Source organism: Scyliorhinus torazame, chromosome 30, assembly GCF_047496885.1.
Source record: "Scyliorhinus torazame isolate Kashiwa2021f chromosome 30, sScyTor2.1, whole genome shotgun sequence".
In the NCBI taxonomy this organism is placed as follows: Eukaryota; Metazoa; Chordata; class Chondrichthyes; order Carcharhiniformes; family Scyliorhinidae; genus Scyliorhinus; species Scyliorhinus torazame.
In genome coordinates, this window is record NC_092736.1 from 5,243,634 (window position 1) to 5,270,783 (window position 27,150).

The 27,150-nt window shown below is 48.6% G+C and overlaps 1 protein-coding gene across 1 annotated transcript in view; it reads left to right on the forward strand.

Annotated features, from left to right (window-relative positions):
• The window catches only part of LOC140404321 (CREB-regulated transcription coactivator 3-like), a 114,087-nt gene that overhangs the window by 56,515 nt on the left and 30,422 nt on the right, over positions 1 to 27,150 (forward strand). The window contains 1 exon segment of the mRNA XM_072492700.1: positions 20,858 to 20,920. Within this exon segment, the coding sequence (XP_072348801.1) occupies positions 20,858 to 20,920 (63 nt within the window).

Below are 27,150 nucleotides of genomic sequence, written 5' to 3' on the forward strand. Positions count from 1 at the left end.
CAGCGCCAACCACTCCAGCGCCGGCCTAGCCCCCGGAAGTGCGGAGGATTCCGCAACGTCTGGGCGGCCCGACGCAAGAGTGGTTCACGCCAATCTTTTAAAAAAATATATTTTATTGAAATTCTTTTCCCTGAGCAACATTTTTCCCGCTTACAAAACACGCGAAACGATAACAGTAACAAAACAGAAATTTTTAAACTTTTTAACAATAATAATAATATACAAGTAACAAAACCTCGTGCTCTATTGGCCTATACTCAACTGAGCCTCCTCCCCCCCTCCCCCCTGGGTTGCTGCTGCTGGTCATCCGTCTTCCCTCTAACGTTCCCCTAGGTAGTCGAGAAATGGCTGCCACCGCCTGGTGAACCCTTGAGCCGATCCTCTCAGAGCAAACTTTATCTGCTCCAGTTTAATGAACCCCGCCATATCATTTACCCAGGCCTCCAGTCCGGGGGGGTTTCGCCTCCTTCCACATGAGTAGGATCCTGCGCCGGGCTACGAGGGACGCAAAGGCCACGACATCGGCCTCTTTCGCCTCCTGCACTCCCGGCTCTTCCGCAACTCCAAATAGAGCTAACCCCCAGCCTGGTTTGACCCGGGCCTTCACCACCTGCGAGATCACTCCCGTCACTCCCTTCCAATACCCTTCCAGTGCCGGGCACGCCCAAAACATATGTGCGTGGTTTGCCGGGCTCCCGCCACACCTCCCACATTTGTCCTCCACACCAAAGAACCTGCTCAATCTTGCCCCGTTATGTGTGCTCTATGTAGCACCTTAAATTGAATCAGGCTAAGCCTGGCGCATGAGGAAGAGGAATTTACCCTGCTTAGGGCATCAGCCCACATACCCTGCTCTATCTCCTCCCCTAATTCTTCTTCCCACTTTCTTTTTAGTTCGCCCACCGACTCCTCCCCCTCTTCCCTCATCTCACTATAAATCTCTGACACCTTGCCCTCTCCGACCCACACCCCTGAAAGCACCCTGTCCTGTATCCCCTGTGTCGGGAGCCGCGGAAATTCCCTCACCTGTTGTCTAGTAAACGCCCTCACCTGCATATATCTCAAGAAATTCCCCCGGGGTAACTTATGCTTTTCCTCCAGTGCTCCCAAGCTCGCAAAAGTCCCATCTATGAATAAATCTCCCACCTTCCTAATTCCCAACTGGTACCAGCTTTGAAATCCTCCATCCATTCTTCCTGGGGCGAACCTATGGTTGTTCCTGATAGGGGACCCCACCAGGGCTCCCCGCACCCCTCTCTGTCGCCTCCACGGTCCCCATATGTTCAGTGTTGCCGCCACCACCGGGTTCGTGGTGTACTTTTTCGGTGAGAACGGTAGCGGCGCCATCACCAGCGCCTCTAGACTCGTCCCTTTACAGGACCTTCTCTCCAGCCTTTTCCACGCCGCTCCTTCACCCTCCATCATCCATCTACGTATCATTGCCACATTGGCGGCCCAATAATAATCTCCCAAGTTCGGTAGTGCCAGTCCTCCTCTGTCCCTACTGCGCTGAAGGAACCCCCTCCTTACTCTCGGAACTTTCCCTGCCCACACAAAGCTCGTAATGCTCCTATCTATTTTATTAAAAAAGGTCCCGGTGATTAAAATAGGGAGACATTGAAATACAAATAAGAACCTCAGGAGGACCATCATCTTAATTGCTTGCACCCTGCCCGCCAGCGATTAAAGGCTGCATGTCCCACCTCTTAAAGTCCTCCTCCATTTGTTCTACCAGCCGTGTCAGATTAAGTCTGTGCAAGGTTCCCCAGATCCTAGCGATCTGAATCCCCAAGTATCGGAAGTTTCTTTCCACTTCCCTTAGCGGTAAGCCTTCTATCTCTCTACTCTGGTCCCCTGGATGTAATACATATAATTCACTCTTCCCCATGTTTAATCTATACCCCGAAAATTCCCCGAACCTCCTCTAGATTCGCATAACCTCTGTCATCCCCCCCCGCTGGGTCCGACACGTATAGCAATAGGTCATCCACGTATAACGAGACTCGGTGTTCTTCTCCCCCTCTAGTCACCCCTCTCCATTTCCTGGAGTCTCTCAGCGCCATGGCCAGAGGTTCAATTGCTAGCGCAAACAACAATGGAGACAGCGGGCATCCGTCTTGTTCCCCTATATAATCGGAAATACTCCGATCTATGTCGACCTGTAACTACGCTTGCCGTCGGTGCCCCATAAAGTAGTCTAACCCAGCGAATAAATCCGTTCCCAAACCCAAACCTCCTTAACACTTCCCATAAATACTCCCACTACACCCTATCAAATGCCTTCTCTGCGTCCATTGCCGCCACTATCTCTGCCTCCCCCTCCACTGAGGGCATCATTATCACCCCTAATAGCCGTCGCACGTTAACATTCAATTGTCTCCCTTTTACGAACCCTGTCTGGTCTTCGTGCACCACCCCTGGGACACAGTCCTCTATCCTCGATGCCAGCACCTTTGCTAGCAGTTTGGCGTCCACGTTCAATAGTGAAATAGGTCTATAGGACCCACACTGCATCGGATCTTTGTCCCTCTTCAAAATTAGCGATATCGTCGCCTCCGACATTGTCGGGGGTAGTGTCCCCCCTTCCCTGGCCTCATTGAACGTCCTCGCCAACAACGGGGCCAACAAGTCCACATATTTTCTGTAGAATTCCACCGGGAACCCGTCCAGCCCCGGGGCCTTCCCTGCTTGCATGCTTCCCAGTCCCTTAATAACCTCGTCCACCTCAATCGGCGCCCCCAGGCCTGCCACCGCCTGCTCCTCCACTTTCGGGAACCTCAACTGGTCCAGGAACTGCCGCATCCCCTCCTCTCCCTCTGGGGGCTGAGACCTATACAGTTCTTCATAAAAGGTCTTAAGCACCTCATTTATCTTTCCTGCCCTTCGCACAGTGTCTCCCCTTTCATCCCTAATTCCTCCCATCTCCCTCGCTGTTGCCCTCTTTCGCAGTTGGTGCGCCAACAGGCGACTAGCCTTTTCCCCATATTCATACCTCCTCCCCTGTGCCTTCCTCCACAGTACCTCCGCCTTTCTGGTGGTCAGAAGGTCAAACTCGGTCTGGAGTCGTCTCCTCTCCCTGTACAGCTCCTACTCCGGGGTCTCTGCAAATTCCCTGTCCACCCTTAAAATCTCCCCCAGTAATCTATCCCTTTCCTTGGCCTCTGTTTTCCTTTTGTGGGCCCCAATAGAAATCAGCTCTCCTCTGACCACCGCTTTTAGTGCTTCCCCGACCACTCCCACAGGGACCTCGCCGTCGTCATTGACCTCCAGGTATCTCTCGATACGCCCTCTCACTCTTGCACACACTCCCTCATCCGCCATCAGTCCCACATCTAATCGCCAGAGTGTTCTCTGCTCTCTGTCCTCTCCTACTTCCAGGTCCACCCAATGTGGGGCATGATCCGAAACCGCTATGGCTGAGTATTCAGCTTCTTCCACCCTAGAGATCAACGACCTTCCTAGAACAAAAAAATCTATCCGGGAGTACACTTTATGGACGTGGGAGAAGAAGGAATACTCCCTAGCCCTGGGTCTAAGAAATCGCCATGGATCCACTCCCCCCATTTGGTCCATAAACCCCTTAAGTACCTTGGCCGCTGCCAGCCTTCTTCCAGTACTTGAGCTGGATCTATCTAGCCCCGGGTCCAGCACCGTATTGAAGTCCCCTCCTAAAATCAAATTTCCTGCCTCCAGGTCCGGAATACGCCCCAGCATCCGTCTCATGAACCCCGCATCGTCCCAATTTGGGGCATACACATTAACCAACACGACCTCCATTCCCTCCAGCCTACCACTCACCATTACATATCTACCTCCACTATCTGCTATGATGTTCTTTGCTTCAAATGCTACCCGTTTCCCCACCAAAATGGCCACCCCTCTGTTCTTTGCGTCCAGTCCTGAGTGGAACACCTGTCCCACCCATCCTTTCCTTAGCCTAACTTGGTCCGCCACCTTTAGGTGCGTCTCTTGGAGCATAACCACATCTGCCCTTAGTCCTTTCAAATGCGCGAGCGCTCGGGCCCTTTTTATCGGTCCATTCAGGCCTCTCACGTTCCACGTGATCAGCCTCACTGGGGGGCTACCTGCCCCCCTCCCGTGTCGACTAGCCATTACCTGCTCTAGGCCAGTCCCATATCCCGCCTCCGCGCTCCCGCTCGCTCCCCCAGCGTCGCATTCCGCCCCCGACCACCCTCTCTTTAGCCATTTCCTTTTGGATTTCCGCAGCAGCAACCCAGTTGTCCCCCCCCCCCCCCCCCACCGCTAGATCCCTATCTTGCTTGATTGCTCCCCCCAAATCACTTCCGTAAGTCAGCTGACTTCAACTGACCCCGGCTACTCCTGCTCGCTCCTCGGCCCCCCCCGGTGTGAGGGAACTCCCGTCCACCTTGCGCCTGTTTTCCCGCCTTATTCTTTCTGGCGCGGGAACATCCCTTTACCTGATCCGCCTCTTATGGCGCAGCTCCCTTTCCCCTCCCCCTCTCCTTCCCCATTCTCTGACTATGTCCCGCCTCTCCCCCCTCACCGGCGCCCACATTTCCCCTGTGTCCCCCCCCTTCCTTGTTTACTTCTCGATTAACTTTCATCATCCCATTAACAAAAACAATAATAACAACAATAACAGTTCCCTGCAGCATCCGTCCCTCAGTTCCGGTCCAGTTTCTCTTCATTGATGAAGGACCATGCTTCCTCCGCCGTCTCGAAATAATAGTGTCTCTCCTGATGCGTGACCCATAGTCTTGCCGGCTGCAGCATCCCAAACTTCACCTTCCTTTTGTGCAAAACCTCCTTGGCTCGGTTGAAGCTCGCCCTCCTTCTCGCCACCTCCGCACTCCAATCCTGGTAGATCCTTACCACCGCATTCTCCCATCTGCTACTCCGCACCTTTTTAGCCCATCTCGGGACCTCTTCTCTGTCCTTAAGGCGGTAGAATCGCACGATTATCGCCCTCGGTGGTTCTCCCGCTTTTGGTCTTCTCGCCGGGATCCGATTTGCCCACTCCACCTCCATGGGGCCCGCAGGGGCCTCAGCACCCATCAGTGAGCTCAGCATCTTACTTGCGTACGCTCCACAGTCCACTCCTTCCACACCCTCCGGGAGACCTAGTATCCTCAGGTTCTTCCTTCGCGCTCCATTTTCAAGGGCCTCAATCCTGTCAGCACACTTTTTATGAAGTGCCTCGTGCGTCTGAGTCTTGACCGCCAGGCCCAGGACCTCGTCCTCAATACCTGACACCTTCTGCTCCACCACGCGAAGTTCCGTCTCCTGGGTCTTTAAAGTCTCCTTAAGCCCCTCAATTGCCTGTAACAACGGGGTCATTACCTCCTTCTTCAGCAGGTCCACGCACCGTCTCACCACCTCGTCCTGCTCAGGCCCCCATGTCACCTGTGGTTTCTCCGCCGCCATTTTGTTCCACTCCCTCTGACCTTCTGGCTGCAGATCCTTCGGGCTGCAGCCGCCGGTTTTTCCGTCCGTCGTTCGGGGGGGACTCCCTTCCCTCGCGCCTCGCACCGGGTTTTACGGCCGTCCAAGTCCCCGTTGGGGCTCTTAAAAGAGCCCGAAGTTCCGTCGGAGCTGGAGCCGCCGAAACGTGCGGCTAGCTCATCCCTGCCGCAACCGGAAGTCCGTTCACGCCAATCTTTGGCGCCGGTACGGCCCACCCGCCGGTTGGGGGAGAACCCTGGCCATGGTCACCACTGGCTAGTCCAGCATTTATTACTCATCCCTAATTGCCCTTGAAAAGACGGTGGTGAGCTGTCTTCTTGAACCGCTGCCTCCCTCACTGGGGTAAGTCTTCACCTCTTGAGCCAGAAGGTTATGGGTTCAAATCCCACTCCCCGACCTGGGGATATCGTAACTTCGGCAGTGTTTTACTGATGGAGTGCTACATTGTCAGAGGTCATAGAATGTACAGTGCAGAAGGAGGCCATTCGGCCCATCGAGTCTACACCGGCCCTTGGAAAGAGCACCCTACTTAAGCACACACCTCCACCCTCTCCCAGTAACCCCACCTAACCATTGGACACTTAAGGGGCAAATTAGCATGGCCAATCCGCCAAACCTGAATCAATGCATTGTTACTTTGTTGTAACCTGGGGTACAGAAGAAATTAGCATGAAATTGGGAGTTGTGGGTTTGACTGCTTGTGACCTTGGCCACTGAGATTCCAGCAGCAGTTCTCTGAAACTTCACAACACAATAACCGTTCACATCTAAAAGCCGCGATACACAAGCCACGGAGCGCAAACTGACCTCAACCAGAGCATAATCCTTTTAATAGTGGGGATTCTATTGTACTGTTTTTCCAAAGTTAAAGTACAGCTGACTGTGAGTGGGTGAGATTTCTTATGCTGCATGTTTAACAGAGATCTGCAAAGAACAAAGAACAAAGAAATGTACAGCACAGGAACAGGCCCTTCTGCCCTCCATGCCTGTGCCGACCATGCTGCCCGACTAAACTACAATCTTCTACACTTCCTGGGTCCGTATCCCTCTATTCCCATCCTATTCATATATTTGTCAAGATGCCCCTGAAATGTTACTATCGTTCCTGCTTCCACCACCTCCTCCGGCAGCGAGTTCCAGGCACCCTCTGCGTAAAAAACTTGCCTCGTACATCTACTCTAAACCTTCCCCCTCTCACCTTAAACCTATGCCCCCTAGTAATTGACCCCTCTACCCTGGGGAAAAGCCTCTGACTATCCACTCTGCCTATGCCCCTCATAATTTTGTAGACCTCTATCAGGTCTCCCCTCAACCTCCTTCGTTCCAGTGAGAATAAACCGAGTTTATTCAACCGCTCCTCATAGCTAATGCCCTCCATACCAGGCAACATCTTGGTAATTCCCTTCTGCACCCTCTCTAAAGCCTCCACATCCTTCTGGTAGTGTGGCGACCAGAATTGAACACCATACTCCAAGTGTGGCCTAACTAAGGTTCTAGAATTTAACAGATTGCGTAAGGAGCTAAGAACATTTCAAGAGGAGTTTTGGAGCTCTGGGCACATGCGCAGCATCACACTGTCACATTCCCGAGTCACACACAAAAGTGTTATCTTTAAGAAATATTTTTAAATTCCTGCATTTCTATAGGGCCTTTCATAACCATGGTAGCATTGTGGATAGCACAATTGCTTCACAGTTCCAGGGTCCCAGGTTTGATTCTGGCTTGGGTCACTGTCTGTGCGGAGTCTGCACATCCTCCCCGTGTGTGCGTGGGTTTCCTCCGGGTGCTCTGGTTTCCTCCCACAGTCCAAAGATGTGCAGGTTAGGCGGATTGGCCACGATAAATTGCCCTTAGTGTCCAAAATTGCCTTTAGTGTTAGGTGGGGTTACTGGGTTATGGGGATAGGGTGGAGGTGTTGACCTTGGGGAGGGTGCACTTCCCAAGAGCCGGTGCAGACTCGATGGGCCGAATGGCCTCCTTCTGCACTGTAAATTCTGTGATGATAATGGGCTGTCCAAAAATGTTTTACAGCCAGTTAAATGCCACTGAAGTGTAATCGGAATGTAGGAGATCTGATGGCCAAAATTGGGGCCAGCAAGCTCCCACAAAATCACGTTTTGGACATCACACCAGGAAGATTTCCCATGCTGCACTTTGAAATAGTGCTATGGGATCTTTACATCCTCTTCAGAGAACAGGTGATATCTCTGTTTAAACTCCCACCTGAAGCCCTGACAATGCAGTGTTCCCTCAGTGCTTCCTGCTGCAATTGTATAAGGTGTTAGTGAGGCCACACCTGGAGTATTGTGTTCAGTTTTGGTCTCCTTACCTGAGAAAGGACGTACTGGCACTGGAGGGTGTGCAGAGGAGATTCACTAGGTTAATCCCAGAGCTGAAGGGGTTGGATTACGAGGAGAGGTTGAGTAGACTGGGACTATACTCGTTGGAATTTAGAAGGATGCGGGGGGGATCTTATAGAAACATATAAAATTATGAAGGGAATAGATAGGATAGATGCGGGCAGGTTGTTTCCACTGGCGGGTGAAAGCAGAACTAGGGGGCATAACCTCAAAATAAGTGGAAGTAGATTTAGGACTGAGCTTAGGAGGAACTTCTTCACCCAATGGGTTGTGAATCTATGGAATTCCTTGCCCAGTGAAGCAGTTGAGGCGCCTTCCTTAAATGTTTTTAAGATAAAGATAGATAGTTTTTTGAAGAATAAAGGGATTAAGGGTTATGGTGTTCGGGCCGGAAAGTGGAGCTGAGTCCACAAAAGATCAGCCATGATCTCATTGAATGGTGGAGCAGGCTCGAGGGGCCAGATGGCCTACTCCTGCTCCTAGTTCTTATGTTCTTATGTTCTCAGGACTGCATTGGAATGTTGGCCTTAATTGTGTGGTCAACGTGTCTGAATTGAGACTTAAACCCGCAACCGTCTAACTCAAAGGCAAGAGGCAAGAGCCACTGAGCTTAATGATGGATATTTCAGACACGATATGATGAGCAAGCCCTCTTGTCCATTTTGTCTCCTCTGCACACCAATGTAAATTTGCAGTCGTAAGTGCAGTGCCCGGAATGATATCCAGGTTCAATTCCTGATTACTACTAAGTTGGTCACGCACTGTCAGGGCAGCAGTGGGCCTCAAAACATATAAAGAAAGAACATCACGGCCCTCATCATTCAACCTGTGTTCGATAACTTTGTGCTGGAAAGTGCGCACATGTGAATTTTGAGACTGTTTGCAGAGGGACTGCACAATCCTCGTGATTGCACTTGTACACACTTATCTTGCATGAGTTAAAAGCACAAGCTCGCTTCTCTGCTGAGCTTACCAGCATCCACTGAGGCTGGATTGTGCCAGCCAGCCAATCATTGACAAGGCACTTGGATGTTGTGATCTGAGTTTTCAATGGAAGCCTGAGTGAGATTGACAAGTAGCTTCCTTCAGCTTTACTTTTTATGATTAGGAAAGGAATATACTTGGGGTTTGTGTGTTGCGTGTACGAGCTGTGTGACTGCTGAATTTTGCTTTAAATTTAAAGTACCCGATTCTTTTTTTTCCAATTAAAGGCAATTTAGCGTGGCCAATCCACCTGCCCTGCACATCTTTGGTTTGTGCGGGTGAGACCCATGCGGACACGGGGAGAATGTGCAAACTCCACACGGACAGTGACCAGGGTCCAGGATCGAACCCAGGTCCTCCGTGCCGTGTGACAGCAGTGCTAACCACTGCGCCACCCTCTAGACTGCTGAAATAATGTAGAGTGACATTTCCTGTTGGGTTGGGGTAGGGTAGCCGCAACAGAATATTACCAGCTCGTGGGTGTGATAATGATTCAACTTTTCTGCTCCTCTTGTGCTCTTGTGCTGGTAATTAACTGATTAGGTTCATTGTTCTCACTCCGTTGTCATGTTTCTGGAGGCCCATGATATTTTCATCAGTTTCTCTGTTGAAAGACCTGCGGCTGGGCCTGGTTTAGCACAGGGCTAAAGAGCTTTGAAAGCAGACCAAGGCAGGCCAGCAGCATGGTTCAATTCCCGTACCAGCCTCCCTGAACAGGCGCCGGAATGTGGCGACTGGGGGCTTTTCACAGTAACTTCATTTGAAGCCTACTTGTGACCAGCGATTTTAATTTCATTTTTTCATTTCATTTTTCATTTCAATTTGCAGGTCGTCCTGCCTGAGGCAAAGACATCTCTCCCCTGATTCATACTGAGCAGCAAGAGCTAGGGATTGATCCCTGGTCTGGGCTGAGCTCGGTCACCCTGCAGAGCCTGGATGGCACCCCAGGGAAATCGGCCCTCATTCTCGTTCCTGCTCGCGAGCACTGCTGCGTAATTCATGTGGTGTTGAGCAAGGAACCGAATGATTGAGCTTGAGTCCAACTTAAGTTGTACAAAATAAACCTGATACTTGAGATGGGCTGGCACCAAACTGATTCACTAAAGGGAGGGAGCCTGCTACCCTAATCCCTAATTAAACAGCTGACTGTGAAATTGGCAACGTGGCAACTTGGTCCCAATGTGAGCTGGTGCGTTTGACCTAGCTTTTGGAAAATATAGAATCCAAATGTGGGAGCAGTGTAGATGGGTCTCGAAGTAGTTCAAATACACAAATCATTAAAAGTATTGATGCAAGTTAATAAAACTTTTTTAAAAACGAAGAGATAATTCACATTTCCAGAGAGTTGAATTGAAAAGCAGAGAACTTCTGAAACTTTTATAAAATCTTGATTGAGCCACACTGAGTGTGCTGTGCATGGCTCTGCGTTCCATAATATAAAACGGCAATCGAGGCACCGGTGAAGTGTAGAAAAGATTTACAATCGTGGTACTAGAGCGGAAAGGATTTTTTTGGGAAATATTTTTATTCAAATTGAAAAAAAAATTTTATACAAATTTCACAAAATACCAAAGAATAACACATATCATAAAATCATAGAATTTACAGTGCAGAAAGAGGCCATTCGGCCCATCAGTCTGCACCGGCGCTTGGAAACAGCACCCTACGTCTCCACCTTATCCAGTAACCCCACCTAACCTTTTGGAAACTGGGGCAATTTATCATGGCCAATCCACGTAACCTACACATCTTGGGACTGTGGGAGGAAACCGGAGCACCCGGAGGAAACCCGCGCAGACGCAGGGAAAGAGTGCAAATTCCACACAGAGAGTGACCCGAGGCCAGAATTGAACCTGGGACCTGGAGCTGTGAGGCAGCAGTGCTAACCACTGTGCCACTATACCGCCCAGCAATAAACCCCCCCCCCCCCCCCCCCCCCCCCCGCTCCCGAAAGTATGTAACATTGAACAAACTGGAATTCTTTCTCTTGCAAGGAGAGTAAGAAGTCTTGCAACACCAGGTTAAAGTCCAACAGGTTTATTTGGAATCACTAGCTTCTGGAGCATAGCTCCTTGAACGGGCCACGTCCCAGAAGCTAGTGATTCCAAACAAACCTGTTGGACTTTAACCTGGTTTTGCAAGACTTCTTTCTGTGTCCATCCCAGTCCAACGCCGGCATCGCCACACCTTGAAAGGAGAGGAGGGGGGAATGCTTGGTACGGTCTGTAACAATGGAAGGATAGATGTGGAGAAGATGTTTCCACATGGGGGGTGGGGAGACCAGAATAAGGGGACATGAAGATAAGGCAGTCATTAATAATTCAAAACGGGAATCCAGGAGAAACTTATTTACCCAAAGAGTATTGATGATGTGGAACTTGCTCCTGTGAGGAACAGTTGATGCAAATGGCATAGATGTATCGGAAAGGAATCCAGATGAGTGTATGAGGAAAAGGGAATGGAGGATTTTGCTGATCAAGTTGAGGGAGAAAGGGTGGGTGGAGTTTCGAATGGAGTACAAATACCAACATTAGTTGGACTGAAAGGTCTGTTTCCGTGCTGTCCATCCTATACAATGACACATCCCAATGAAGATCAAAGTGATTTACCCAGGGAAGTGTGCCTGAAAGTACACCTGAAGCACGACTTGCAGAGAAATGCTGTCTCGAGTGAGATACTGGAGGACGGAGCAGGACGACTGAAGTCTGCGGAACCTCTATTTCAATGAGGCCCTTGTGTATACTGACTGTAAGAATGGGAGTCCCTCATCACTGGGAGTTCCTGCATATTGACTCTCTTCAATGTAATGAGGAAAATGACAGGATGTTCTCGTTCACTGCAGTTTCACAAACTAAAAACCACCCAAGATAATATCTCATTCAGCGGAGTTGTCGGTTTCACAGATCTGTGTGATTTATCATTTAGTCAGATCTTTGACCCACACACACACACTGTTCCTGCCTTCCTTTCTGTCAGCGCTGGGCTCCATCTGATAAGCTCGCCATGTGTTAATACAAGCTTCCTGCAATTTTTAGAATTTAGTCTCCACTCCCTGTCTTAAAATATGTTGTTTTATATTCAAAATGTGCAGCCTGAAAGGAGATTATTTGGTGCAGGCTTGTTAAGGTTGAGGGATATCAGTGCTGGGGAAATGGAGGATGTTCCTCTTGTAGGTGCCACATGCCAAGGCCAGGTACAGCATGGGACAGATATGAAACTTACTCTTCATATTGTCACATAATGGCTGTAGTATCATAGTGGTTATGTAATTGGCTGAGTGATCAGGAAGCCCGGGCTAATGCCCTGGATACATATATTCTGCTCCCACCAGGATACGTGGGGAATTTAAATTCAGTTAATTAAAGGAATCTAAAATTAAAAAGCCAGCATCAGGAATGGTGGCTACGGTTCACTAATTCTCTTTTGCTTGTGACTCAGACCCGCAGCAATGTGGCCGACTCTTAACTCCCGTCTGAAACGACCTTGCAAGATATCCCCTTGTTTGAGACTGCAGTGCAAAACTGTAACTATACACAAGACTAAAGCTGGGCTCTGCGGTCCAGGGGCACTGAGATTCGTGATGTGAAAAAGCCCAGTCAGAAAAGTCTTCCTCCCCAACATCTGGGGATTTGTGCAAAACTAGGAAGACCTGACCCCGAGACTTGACATATTCTGTCACCGTGACAGACAAACTCTCAGAATCATTCCTTTCAGCCAGGGTCCGACACTCCTCTTGTCGCCGTCCTTTGGGATGTCCAATCCTCCCAATCAAATGTATTGTGCGTTGCAGTTAACTACTAGTTCCCAGCCTTGGTTCGGCGCGTAAAGGCTCTGAGGGACAAGCCCCTGATTCAAGTTCCACTCCAGAGATTTCACTGTGTAGCCCTTTTCTCCCCAAGACGTACAACCACGGGAAGACGCTGTGGTCAAGCTCGATCCTGTTTTCTTGCAAATGAGTTGCCGGATTATCAGAGATTGGAGGCAAGAACCATTTTCGAGATAAAGGGCAGGCCCTTTGATTGAGGGAAATCTGACACGTCGTCACAGCCTGAAATCAACCTGGGATCCTCCCATACCTGGATTGCTACACTGGGGATTACATTTCTTGGCTGATAGCGAGTGAGTCTGGTGTTTATAATGTTGCAAGATGCTGAGATCACTCAATTTTCAAATATTGGTGCAGCTTTTTTGACAATTGATTTTAAAACTGTGTTCTAGTCAAGTATAATTTCAACTCAATATCTTTTTCTCTGAAGGCACCAGTATTGACACCTTGTAGCCTGTGCTACGAAAGGTGGTGGGGACCAGGGGAATTGTTTATATCCGTCATTTTAGAAGCCAGCTAATACTTTGGGATAACATTCTTGACACCTGCAGTACTGAAGGTATCTCGGAGACACTTCACTCTGGCCTGGACATCCCATATGTTCATCCCAGCCGAAAAGGAGACATTAAAATTTGAACCTGCTTTTCTGAGGCAGTGTTTAAAACCTAAAGAAGCAGTTGCAATAAAGTTGACACAGTGGTTTTGCACGTGTTGTGTTGAAATAGACCCACCTCATTAAAAGGCTGCTCCTGAATGTGGGTTCTGTCTGTGGAGGAATAAAGAAGAAATGAATCAAGTTCTTTAATCTAGTTGGTGATTAATTATAAAGCCACTCATTAACAGACACCAAAACACCCAATATAGGTTTTGATGCTGTATTTCCTGGAAGGCAATATTTCACTGTTTATGCTTCTGTTGAAAACCTATTTTCTAGCAAACCATATTTCTGAGAACGCAGTGCAAATTGAAAAGTCTTGCACCATTGATACCCACACTGGGACACAGTTCCTGAAGGTGCTGACTCTCACTGGGGGACAGTTCCTGAAGGTGCTGACTCTCACTGGGACAGTTCCTGAAGGTGCTGACTCTCACTGGGACACAGTTCCTGAAGGTGCTGACTCTCACTGGAACAGTTCCTGAAGGTGCTGACTCTCACTGGGACACAGTTCCTGAAGGTGCTGACTCTCACTGGGACACAGTTCCTGAAGGTGCTGACTCTCACTGGAACACAGTTCCTGAAGGTGCTGACTCTCACTGGGACACAGTTCCTGAAGGTGCTGACTCTCACTGGGACACAGTTCCTGAAGGTGCTGACTCTCACTGGGACACAGTTTCTGAAGGTGCTGACTCTCACTGGGACACAGTTCCTGAAGGTGCTGACTCTCACTGGGACACAGTTCCTGAAGGTGCTGACTCTCACTGGGACACAGTTCCTAAAGGTGCTGACTCTCACTGGGACACAGTTCCTGAAGGTGCTGACTCTCACTGGGACACAGTTCCTGAAGGTGCTGACTCACACTGGAACACAGTTCCTGAAGGTGCTGACTCTCACTGGGACACAGTTCCTGAAGGCGCTGACTCTCACTGGGACACAGTTCCCGAAGGTGCTGACTCTCACTGGGACACAGTTTCTGAAGGTGCTGACTCTCACTGGGACACTGTTCCTGAAGGTGCTGACTCTCACTGGGACACAGTTCCTGAAGGTGCTGACTCTCACTGGGACACAGTTCCTAAAGGTGCTGACTCTCACTGGGACACAGTTCCTGAAGGTGCTGACTCTCCCTGGGAGACAGTTCCTGAAGGTGCTGACTCTCACTGGGGGACAGTTCCTGAAGGTGCTGACTCTCACTGGGACACAGTTTCTGAAGGTGCTGACTCTCACTGGGACACAGTTCCTGAAGGTGCTGAATCTCACAGGGAGACAGTTCCTGAAGGTGCTGACTCTCACTGGGGGACAGTTCTTGAAGGTGCTGACTCTCACTGGGACACAGTTTCTGAAGGTGCTGACTCTCACTGGGAGACAGTTCCTGAAGGTGCTGACTCTCACTGGGAGACAGTTCCTGAAGGTGCTGACTCTCACTGGGAGACAGTTCCTGAAGGTGTTGACTCTCACTGGGAGACAGTTCCTGAAGGTGCTGACTCTCACAGGGAGACAGTTCCTGAAGGTGCTGACTCTCACTGGGACACAGTTTCTGAAGGTGCTGACTCTCACTGGGACACAGTTCCTGAAGGTGCTGACTCTCACAGGGAGACAGTTCCTGAAGGTGCTGACTCCCTCTGGGGGACAGTTCTTGAAGGTGCTGACTCTCACTGGGACACAGTTTCTGAAGGTGCTGACTCTCACTGGGAGACAGTTCCTGAAGGTGCTGACTCTCACTGGGAGACAGTTCCTGAAGGTGCTGACTCTCACTGGGAGACAGTTCCTGAAGGTGTTGACTCTCACTGGGAGACAGTTCCTGAAGGTGCTGACTCTCACTGGGACACAGTTCCTGACGGTGCTGACTCTCACTGGGGGACAGTTCCTGAAGGTGCTGACTCTCACTGGAGGACAGTTCCTAAACGTGATGACTCTCACTGGGGGACAGTTCCTGAAGGTGCTGACTCTCACTGGGGGACAGTTCCTGAAGGTGCCGACTCTCAGTGGGACACAGTTTCTGAAGATGCTGACTCTCACTGAGACACAGTTTCTGAAGGTGCTGACTCTCACTGGGGGACAGATCCTGAAGGTGCTGACTCTCACTGGGACACAGTTCCTGAAGGTGCTGACTCTCACTGGGAGAAAGTTCCTGAAGGTGCTGACTCTCACTGAGAGACAGTTCCTGAAGGTGCTGACTCTCACTGGGGGACAGTTTCTGAAGATGCTGACTCTCGCTGGGGGACAGTTTCTGAAGGTGCTGACTCTCACTGGGGGACAATTCCTGAAGGTGCTGACTCTCACTGGGAGACAGTCCCTGAAAGTGCTGACTCTCCCTGGAGACAGTTCCTGAAGGTGCTGAATCTCACTGGGAGACAGTCCCTGAAGGTGCTGACTCTCACTGGGAGACAGTCCGTAAAGGTGCTGACTCACTGGGAGACAGTTCCTGAAGGTGCTGACTCTCTCTGGAGACAGTTCCTGAAGGTGCTGACTCTCACTGGGGGACAGTTCCTGAAGGTGCTGACTCTCACTGGGGGACAGTTCCTGAAGGTGCCGACTCTCACTGGGGGACAGTTCCTGAAGGTGCTGACTCTCCCTGGGAGACAGTTCCTGAAGGTGCTGACTCTCACTGGGACACAGTTTCTGAAGGTGCTGACTCTCACTGGGACACAGTTTCTGAAGGTGCTGACTCTCACTGGGACACAGTTCCTGAAGGTGCTGAATCTCACAGGGAGACAGTTCCTAAAGGTGCTGACTCTCACTGGGGGACAGTTCTTGAAGGTGCTGACTCTCACTGGGACACAGTTTCTGAAGGTGCTGACTCTCACTGGGAGACAGTTCCTGAAGGTGCTGACTCTCACTGGGAGACAGTTCCTGAAGGTGCTGACTCTCACTGGGAGACAGTTCCTGAAGGTGTTGACTCTCACTGGGAGACAGTTCCTGAAGGTGCTGACTCTCACTGGGACACAGTTCCTGACGGTGCTGACTCTCACTGGGGGACAGTTCCTGAAGGTGCTGACTCTCACTGGAGGACAGTTCCTAAACGTGATGACTCTCACTGGGGGACAGTTCCTGAAGGTGCTGACTCTCACTGGGGGACAGTTCCTGAAGGTGCCGACTCTCAGTGGGACACAGTTTCTGAAGATGCTGACTCTCACTGGGACACAGTTTCTGAAGGTGCTGACTCTCACTGGGGGACAGTTCTTGAAGGTGCTGACTCTCACTGGGACACTGTTCCTGAAGGTGCTGACTCTCACTGGGAGAAAGTTCCTGAAGGTGCTGACTCTCACTGAGAGACAGTTCCTGAAGGTGCTGACTCTCACTGGGGGACAGTTTCTGAAGATGCTGACTCTCGCTGGGGGACAGTTTCTGAAGGTGCTGACTCTCACTGGGGGACAATTCCTGAAGGTGCTGACTCTCACTGGGAGACAGTCCCTGAAAGTGCTGACTCTCCCTGGAGACAGTTCCTGAAGGTGCTGAATCTCACTGGGAGACAGTCCCTGAAGGTGCTGACTCTCACTGGGAGACAGTCCCTGAAGGTGCTGACTCACTGGGAGACAGTTCCTGAAGGTGCTGACTCTCTCTGGAGACAGTTCCTGAAGGTGCTGACTCTCACTGGGGGACAGTTCCTGAAGGTGCTGACTCTCACTGGGGGACAGTTCCTGAAGGTGCCGACTCTCACTGGGGGACAGTTCCTGAAGGTGCTGACTCTCACTGGGGGACAGTTCCTGAAGGTGCTGACTCTCACTGGGGGACAGTTCCTGAAGGTGCCGACTCTCAGTGGGACACAGTTTCTGAAGATGCTGACTCTCACTGGGACACAGTTTCTGAAGGTGCTGACTCTCACTGGGGGACAGTTCTTGAAGGTGCTGACTCTCACTGGGACACTGTTCCTGAAGGTGCTGACTCTCACTGGGAGAAAGTTCCTGAAGGTGCTGACTCTCACTGAGAGACAGTTCCTGAAGGTGCTGACTCTCACTGGGGGACAGTTTCTGAAGATGCTGACTCTCACTGGGGGACAGTTCCTGAAGGTGCTGACTCTCCTTGGAGACAGTTCCTGAAGGTACTCAAACTCACTGGGGGACAGTTCCCGAAGGTGCTGAATCTCACTGGGGGACAGTTCCTGAAGGTGCTGACTCTCACTGGGGGACAGTTCCTGAAGGTGCTGACTCACTGGGGGACAATTCCTGAAGGTGCTGACTCTCACTGGGGGACAATTCCTGAAGGTGCTGACTCTCACTGGAGCACAGTTCCTGAAAGTGGTGTGTCTTTGGGTAGTTGTAGGATTGTTTTAACAGCTGGGCCTTCTCGATCTTGCTAGTCAAGCCATGTGTGCAGTGTTTTACTCACTGACATTTTCCAGATGAAAGATTCTACTTTGCAGATTCTGAAACTATGTGATTCTCTTTCTTCCTCCTTTTCTAAGCCTCTTGGGGAATAATGATTAATCCACATTTCCTGTTTTGTTTTCTGTGACATTAATTCATCAAATCCAAGTCCAGTTACAGTTGCCTGAGACTGGGATGGAACACAGCACCACCAAGACAGTAAATCGACATAAACTGGCAAATTAAACATTCCATCGTGCCTACTTCGTTTCACCTAGCAAAAGAAAATTATTGCAAAGAATATATTTTTTAAAATCTGAGCTCCGAGGGATCTTTTGTCACTTGTATCCCTCAGTTGTCACCTTCAGAGGAAGAATACTCCCAAGAGCAGAATTTCAATTCACTCCAGTGACGCAGTTCAGCATGACTCACATCATGGCTTTGTTTTCAGGGAACAAAACAAAACGTTTGTCCAACATTTTTACACAAAGGTTGAACCTTCACAAGTCCGGTACACAATATCTGAGCAGTCAAATGCTTCTGATAGACTGGGAAGGAAGGCCACTGCTTTCATCCGTGGTCTCAAATACAATTGCTTCAGTTCCTCTCCCAAGAAGCACACCATCCTGGCATGGAAATAATTTGCCATTCCTTCACTGTCGTTGGATCAAAATCCTGGACACTCTGTAACACCACTGTGGGTGTACATACACCTCGGGGGCTCAAAGGTTCCTTCGACAGCTCCTTCCGAACCCACATCCATGACCATCTAAAAGGCAGCAGATACCTGGGAACACCACCACCTTGAAATTCCCCTCCAATTCACTCACCATCCTGACTTGGAAATATATCGCCGTTCCTTCACTGTTGCTGGGTCAAAATTCTTGACACCCTCTCTAACAGCACGGTGGTTGTATCTACACCTTGGGGACTGTAGCGGTTCAAGAAGGCAGCTCACCACCGCCTTCTCAAGGGCAGCTAGGGATGGGCAACAAATGCAGGCGTCCCATGAAAGAATAAGGAAGGAAAATCGGGATGTGTCTAGAGTGGGGGACACTGGAAGATTTTCCACACAGTCACCAAGTAGTGATGTCTCCTGGAAGTTTGTGTATCTGGGAGATTGAGGCTGTGCAGACACCTGCCTGGGTGAAAGTTTGTCTGACCCTGTGTATGTACATGTGTACTGTGTGTGTACGTTCAGTACCAATTTTCAAGGTTTCATTTTTAAGAAAGAGGTGCAAATATAAGTTAGAGGGAACTTGACTCAAAAATTGCAGGTACATTGAGAGCAAATCCATTTTTATATTGTGTTCCCGAAACAAACCTGAAGCTAAGAGATGACCTAGATTTGTTCACATAGCTCATGGGCACTTTTTGGAACTGAATCTCATTTTATTTTTTTTCCCCCGTGTTAAAAAAAAAATTTGGAGTACCCAATTCAATTTTTTTCCCATTAAGGGGCAATTTGGCACGGCCAATCCACCTAGCTTGCACATCTTTTGGTTTGTGGGGGCGAAACCCATGCAGAACAGGGAGAATGTGCAAACTCCACACGGACAGTGACCCAGAGCCGGGATCGAACCTGGGACCTCGGCGCCGTGAGGCCGCAGTGCTAACCCACTGTGCCACCCTGCTGCCCTAGAAACCCAGATTTTTAACCTGAAATAGCCAGCTTCAAACCAATATAAATTCTTACTAGTGTCGGAGCTCCAGGTATGGGCTAGTTAGGAGCGTGAGCTCTCTGTATTTCCTGTAAGAGGCTTCATACACCAGTTGGAGACTGGGGTGGGCATTTCGTACATGTTGATGTGTGAAAATAATTGGCTTGTGCATCAAGTTTCTGGGTGCCCACCTTCCCTTCACTTCCCATGCACCCAAAAGCTGAACTGTCCAGAAATAGTTGCAATTGTTGGCTGCCTCAATGAAAACAGAACAATCTTTCCTCTGACTTTAATTGCTTAACTTTAAAAAAAAAAAAAAAAAAATTTTAAATTCCAATTAAGGGGCAATTTACCGTGGCCAATCCACCTACCCTGCACATCTTTGGGTTGTGGGGGCGAAACCCACGCAGACACAGGGAGAATGTGCAAACTCCACACACAGTGACCCAGGGCTGGGAGCGAACCCGGGTCCTCAGCGCCGTGAGGCAGCAGTGCTAACCACCGTGCCGCCCCTCCGGTACTTAACTTTTGATCTTCAATTTTTTCTTCTTCTGCATTGGAAGGATGGACCTGTTGGGGCAATCGGGTTTAAATAGAACTGATGCTCAAAAAACAGACTGAGATGCTGCATCCCTTGGGAGATGGAGCCTGTACACATGTTCCTTCAATGAGTAGGTTGGGGTAGCTCAGGTCATGGATTTTTCCATAAACCATTCCAGTGTCTACAAAGATCTGTAGCAGATGGAGTTGTGGGTCAGCCTGCAAGATATAACTCTTCCCTTCATGTCCAAATAACATAACAGCACATCTGTGGAGTCTCCAACTTCCTGTTTGTAGAATGTGTGTTTCTGACTGTAATTTCTCTGGGGTCTACCCTGCCTATTAAAGTGGATAATTTCCACACGCATTTTTTGAGTTCAATCAGCTGTTGACACAGGGCAATGGGAACCGTCTTTGATTTCTGGCACCCCCGAGTTCAGGCGCACGGCAAAACTGCTCCAACGATGTGCTTTGGTTCATTCGGAATGCCTGTTTCCGCAGCAGACAATCCCGGCTCTCCGAGTTTGAGCGCTGAATTGTAGGAAGTTTAATGCTCCGGACCCTTGTTCACGGAGAGCTGGGCTGAGACCTGGATTCTTGAGTTTCCTTCACCGAGTCCTCTGTGAAGCTCTTTGTCATATCTCAACACCTGTCTGTTCTTTTGTAAATTTCTGGCCCTGCTCAAATATTGTGGCATTCTACCTCCGCAACCTCCACCAGACCTGGCATTGCTTTCTTTGTGTTGGTGTCTGATTGGGGATGTGTTTCTGCTTCGTATATCGATGCAGTTGTCCTCTGGTCAAGCATTGTGCAAGTTTTGTGTGAAAGTGTTTCCCTAAATATAAATTCTGCTGTTGTGATTACCAAACTCCTTTCACAACCTTTTAAGCCAGTAATAAGTAGAAGAGACTTTCAACTCATCAGTCTAGCCTGGAGTTAAACCAGGGTGCCAGAGTTGAAGGTTTAATGTCGCCGTCATTGGGCTGCCCACCTCTCCACGTTACTATATTCTACCTGTAATACTGAATGAAATTCTTGATGTTGTTGAAACTCACTCACCTTCTCCTTAACGTTTGGCACCTTGGAAGTTCCCCATACGGGTCGGTTTATCTCTCCCCGCCACCAGATACAAGTTGGAGACGGTAAGTCGATTTATGATTCTGTTTGTTGTGGTACATTTTATATCAGAAATTCTCTCAAGTTCTTCAATCTTGTACAAAATTATTACTGTGCTGAGTTTGCGCTGGTGAATGGCCCTTTATTCTGAAAGGTTAGCCGCCATGGTTGGCGCAGGAACAAGCTGGATTTGAAGACGCTGCTGGAATCAACCTATCAGTGTGAGAAAGTTAAGGAGGGGTTTAACAGGGACGTTCCATATCATGAGATTTTGATAGAGCAGATCAGGACAAACTGTTTGCTCTGGCAGGACAGCTGGTAACCAGAGGACAGATTTAAATTAACTGGGACATACAACTAGAGGAGGTGGGAGTTTTTCTGTGCAGTGAATTGTGATCTGGAATGTGCTGCCTTGTAAAGTGATGGAAACATTCATTAATAACTCTTCAATGGGAAATTGAGAAAAACTTGTTGCAGGGCTAAGGAGAAACAACCAAGCAGTGGATGAATTGGATAGCCCCTTCAAAGAGCTGGTATTAGCATAATGGCCATCTCCTCTGCGGTATCATTGCTTGGTGGTTGATGAGGAATGTTCATTTACTACAGTGTTTATTCTGTGAAGGTCTCCCAAACCAATACATAGAATCCCTACAGCACAGAAGGAGGCCATTCGGCCCATCAAGTCTGCACAGGCCCTCTGAAAGAACACCCTAAACCAGGCTCCCACCCTACCCCTGCAATCCCACCTAACCTGCACATCACTGGACACCAAGGAGCAATTTAGCATGGCCAATCCACCTAACCTGCACATGTTTGGACTTGTAGGAGGAAACCGGAGCACCCGGAGGAAACCCACGCAGACACAGGGAGAAAGTGAAAACCCCACACAGACTGTGACCCAAGGCCGGAATTGAACCCGGGTCCCGGGCGCTGTGAGGTAGCAGTGCTAACCACTGTGCCACCATGCCAGTGTGCTGCTGATTCAGGCCAAGTGCTAATTTGGGGATTATTTATTTCTACCCAGCAGCTTCATTTTTCTCTTGCCGGGGACGAGTTCTGCAAGCTTACTCTGACACCTCACCAAATTGGCCATCCTCCATATAAGACACAGTGAGAGCGGGTCAGCTTTAAGATTAAAGAAGTAAAAAGCCTGCTGCATACTCCATATCCAATTTACACCATTTTACCCCTGTAGACTGATCAGCTGTACAGTGTAACTATTAAACCACCTCTAACATGAGAGGAATAGTACAAAATCGGAATATGTTCAAACTCATGAAAGTTTTCCACATACTGAGGGTGGAGTTGCACTGACTAATTCGACAGCGAAACTTCAGGACTGCTGATTTCAGCTCAGCCCCGAACATTTCCTGTGTGCATTCAACAATGAATTTGGAGTGTGAAAACCTGTGTCAAAGGCAGTCCGGCTCTGCAGGAACGCAGTTGCGGAAGGTACGGCCCAATGTGGCACTGGACCTTGCCAAAGCATAGCAACATTGCACACCTGTGCCGACCTCCAAGGTTCTTCCTCCAGTTGTGAGCAGCGTTCGGGACGTCTTGGATTGAGTCGCTCCAGTAATGTTCAGCTATTGGAGATTATAGAATTCCAGGGCAGTAACGATATTTAAAACTGGAAAAGTGTATTGGGCTGAGTAACATTGCTGTAGCTTCCTATTGTACCGTTCAGTCTCTTCATCTTGAAATGAAAATGAAAATCGCTTATTGTCACAAGCAGGCTTCAAATGAAGTTACTGTGAAAAGCCCCTAGTCGCCACATTCCGGCGCCTGTTCGGGGAGGCTGGTACGGGAATTGAACCGTGCTGCTGGCCTGCCTCGGTCTGCTTTCAAAGCCAGCGACTTAGCCCTGTGCTAAACAGCCCCTTCATGGAACACATTGAATTCCTACCTAAGCCCACGTGAAAAGCCTGGTTCTAAACATTTATTCTGCAACTCGATTGCCCTTTGGGTAAAATAGGTTTAGTTGACCACTCTTCACATTCCTGGCTTCCTCGTTTCTGACTTGTGTCCCCAATGCATGCCCTCTCCAATAGGAGCAAGGTGTCTGGATCAGTTCATGGCGGGAAAAATACAATTGGGACACCTCACCCTCTCCTTCGATTCCTTCGGTTTTCCTCAACCTTAATTCCCGATAACCTTGAATGACCCTCATCTTCCACTAACCCCCTTGAGAAATTCTGGTAATTAGGTTCACGGGCAGGTTGACAGTGGAGTTTTAAATTTGGGCGTGTTAGCTTGTTTCAGTTCTTGCCTCTGAGTCAGAAGATTCACCCGCTCCAGGATTGGAGTACCCAATCCAGGCTGCCACTTGTGAGTAGGACTGAGAGCATGTATCATTGTCACAGGTGCCAATGTACAGAAATGCTAAACTAGCTGCCAGTATTAGAAGAGTAGAGATTTCTGTCAGAGTCCTGGCTGACAATCCTCTCTCTACATCATCCTGCTGCCGACTGTAGGGTCGGGATGCGTTTCCTGTATTATAGCAACCATTACCTGTCTAAGAAAATTAATTCTGGGTGAAGTGCTGTAAGTTGTTCTGAGATGCGATTATGAGGTTACATAAATGCAAACCTGACTTCCTTTAATTCCTTGCAGCCACCATCTTCTGTAAATTGATGGATTTGTTCCATAAATGGCCTCCTTCTGCACTGTAAATTCTATGATATCTATGAAAAGAAAGTTAATGGATTTAAACTTGCCATTTATCATTTTGTCCTAAAAAATAAAATGTTTTGAAGAATAATTGACCTGTTTGTTGGCTGGGAGCTGCTCTGTGGTCAGCTCGTTTAAATGCTCCAATGCATAATGTTTCATAGAATCCCTACAGTACAGAAGGAGACCATTCGGCCCATTGTGCCTGCCCTGACCCTCTAAAAGAGCACCTTCCCCAGGACCACTCTCCCAGCCCAGTTGGACATTGAGAATCAATTTATAAAGGCCAGTCCACCTCACCTGCACATTTTTGAACTGTGGGAGGAAATGCGGAATAGCCGCTATCTGGGTTTCATTCCTACTCTGTACTGACTTAGTTGCTTTTACCTGGGGTGCTGCAACTAGCCTCTTTTTAAAAATTCTTTCATTGTCTCACTGGCAAGGCCAGTATTTATTGCCCATCTCTGATTGCCCTTGAGAAGGTGGTGGTGGGCTACTTTCTTGAACCGCTGCAGTCTGCCTGGTGTAGGTACACCCCCAGTGCTGCTAGGAGGCAGTTCCAGGATTTGTACCTAGTGTCCTGATCTCAGGAGGAGGCTAAGGGCTCCTCCTCGATCCATTGAATGCCAGGAAGTGCACATATACGAGTAATGGGTGAGAAACAGATTGGGTAAACTTCAAGTTCCTCCCAGTACTGTCAAACCACCTGCTGCATTCCGTGGATTCAGTCACTTGAGTGTGATCTGCAGGTGGGTGGGTGGTCATCTGGTGGAACCATATCCCAGCCTCTGCTCGAAAGGGGGAGGAAAGTGGGTAGAAACTTAAACTCATGCAATGTGAACTTTGCACATGTCTCTTGCTCTCAGTCTTAACCTTTGGGCACCCATACTGCATTGTGTAGCCAAGCCCTGTAGCAAACTCGTGGGAACTGGCAAAGTGATTCTTCTCAGGGATTCGCGGTGTCGCAAGTTGAGCTGCTTCTGGGACGAGAAATAAGATGAGAAAAGCTGAAACTAGATGTCTGCCCATTTGTACATCTGCCAGTTCACTTTGAGCACGGGCCATGCCTTACATATGCAATATAATATTTGTACAGTTTGTTTTTATTGTGAATGCACACTTTAGTTTAAGAAATGCTGGTTTCTGTTTTATTTGACTGAATGCTGTCGTCTTCCTTGAATATCCCGAATGCTGCTGATTACTCACTCTTATTAACCACACACTCTGCCAAGGAAACCCTGTGCTTGTTAAGACTTAAGCTTGCATTAACTACTATTAACAACAATTTAAGCTCAACGTTTAGTGTGTGGTGTGACATGATTGCACAAAGGTTTTGATGAGATGTGTTGTTTAAGCAAAGCCAGTTGATTTCAGAATAGCATAATCCCCCACCACCGCACATGCACCTCATGAGAATGTACGAATATGCATGTCTTTTACAAAGGATAGGGTGTCAACTGGGTGGTGTGATCGCAACACAAGAAACATAGCCTCCCAGCGGATGAGGATTCCTCTGCTGTGACAGTAATGGCCTCAGTGTGGATAAGACCCATAAATCGAAACCTCCATTAATCTATTCACAAAAAGATTCACTTTCCTATCAAAACCTGAACATTGCACTTGTCAGATGTGCATGCTGTAATGAGGTTAAGAGTGAAGACCTGGGGGTTTGACTGAATTTGGCTGATCCGCCAGCTATCGCCAGCTAGGTTTTAGTACGTCGTCATTTAATACACCCCTCTTTCTTTTCCTCTACGATTTCCTTTGCATGTGACTTTTTCTCTGTGTCTATCGGTTCATACTGCCCTCTTTCCCTTCCTGAATTCTAGCAACTTAGAATATTCTGATAAATGCTAAGATTTCTTGAAGCTTTTTAAAAAATATGTTTGTGTTTTCCCTTTTTAACATCAGATCTGTAACACAAAACCATAAGACATAGGAGCAGAATTAGGCCATTCGGCCCATCAAGTCTGCTGCCGCCATTCGATCATGGCTGGTGTGTTTCTCATCCCCATTCTCCTGCCTTCTCCCATAATCCCTGATCCCCTTATTAATCAAGAACCTATCTATCTCAGGGCGGCACGGCGGAGCAGTGGTTAGCCTTGCTGCCTCACGGCGCCGAGGACCCAGGTTCGATCCCAGCCCCGGGTCACCGTCCGTGTGGAGTTTGCACATTCTCCCCGTCTCTGCGTGGGTCTCACTACCACAACCCAAAGATGTGCAGGGTAGGTGGATTGGCCACGCTAAATTGCCCCTTGATTAGAGATAAAAGAATTGGGCACTTTAAATTTATTTTTAAAAAAGAACCGTCTTAAAGGCATTCAGTGATTTGGCCTCCTCAACCTTCTGTGTCAATGAGTTCCACAGAGGCACCACCCTTTGGCTGAAGAAATTCCTCCCCATCGCTGTTTTAAAGGATCGTCCCTTCAGTCTGAGGTTGTACCCTCGGTTTCTAGTTTCTCCTACTTGTGGAAATATGTGAAACTTAATCTTTGAATTGATCCAGTCCTCCAATTATCCATTTAACTCGATCTCATCCCTTAAAGGCTACACATCAATATGTAAGCTTTTTTCAAAGGTTCCCTCTGGTGAATTTTGAACATTTCTTGCTCTTATTAATTAAATGCACAACGCAAATGTGCCTGTGTTCACATGGCAAGAGAGGAAGGTGCTGACACTCCAGTGCAGTATCGAGGGAATGCTGCACTGTTGGAGATGCCGCTTTATGGATAGGAACCTATGTAAACCTACGGGCAGCACGGTAGCATTGTGGATAGCACAATTGCTTCACAGCTCCAGGGTCCCAGGTTCGATTCCGGCTTGGGTCACAGTCTGTGTGGAGTCTGCACATCCTCCCCGTGTCTGCGTGGGTTTCCTCCGGGTGCTCCGGTTTCCTCCCACAGTCCAAAGATGTGCAGGTTAGGTGGATTGGCCATGATAAATTGCCCTTAGTGACCAAACTTGCCCTTAGTGTTGGGTGGGGTTATGGGGATAGGATGGAGGTGTTGACCTTGGGTAGGGTGCTCTTTCCAAGAGCCAGTGCAGACTCGATGGGCTGAATTGCCTCCTCCTGCACTGTAAATTCTATGATAAAGATTCCGAGTCGGGGGAATCAAGAACAAGAGAAAGAAAACAGCAAGGAGAATAAAGAAACTGATGGGCAGATAAATCAAGGGCATGTATCAGATAATGACATTGTAAAAAATAGGAATGACGGGACAAGGAAAGTTAAAAGGTCTAGTGTTTAAGGTTTTGTACTTGAAAGCATGGAGAATTCTTTAAAAAATGAATTAATTAGTTGCGCAGATATATTGGGATGACGGAGACATGGCTCCAAGGTGACCAAGGATGGGAACTAAACATTGAGGACTATTCAGCTTTTAGGAAGGACAGACAGAAAGGAAAAGGTGGTGGTGTTGCATTGTTGATGAAAGAAGATATTGATACAATATTGAGGAAAGACATTAGCACGAATGATGTGGAATCTGTATGGGTCGAGTTAAGAAACATCAAGGGGCAAAAAACATTCATGGGGCGGTATACTGACCCCCAAACTGCAGTGGTAATGTTGGAAATAGCATTAGAC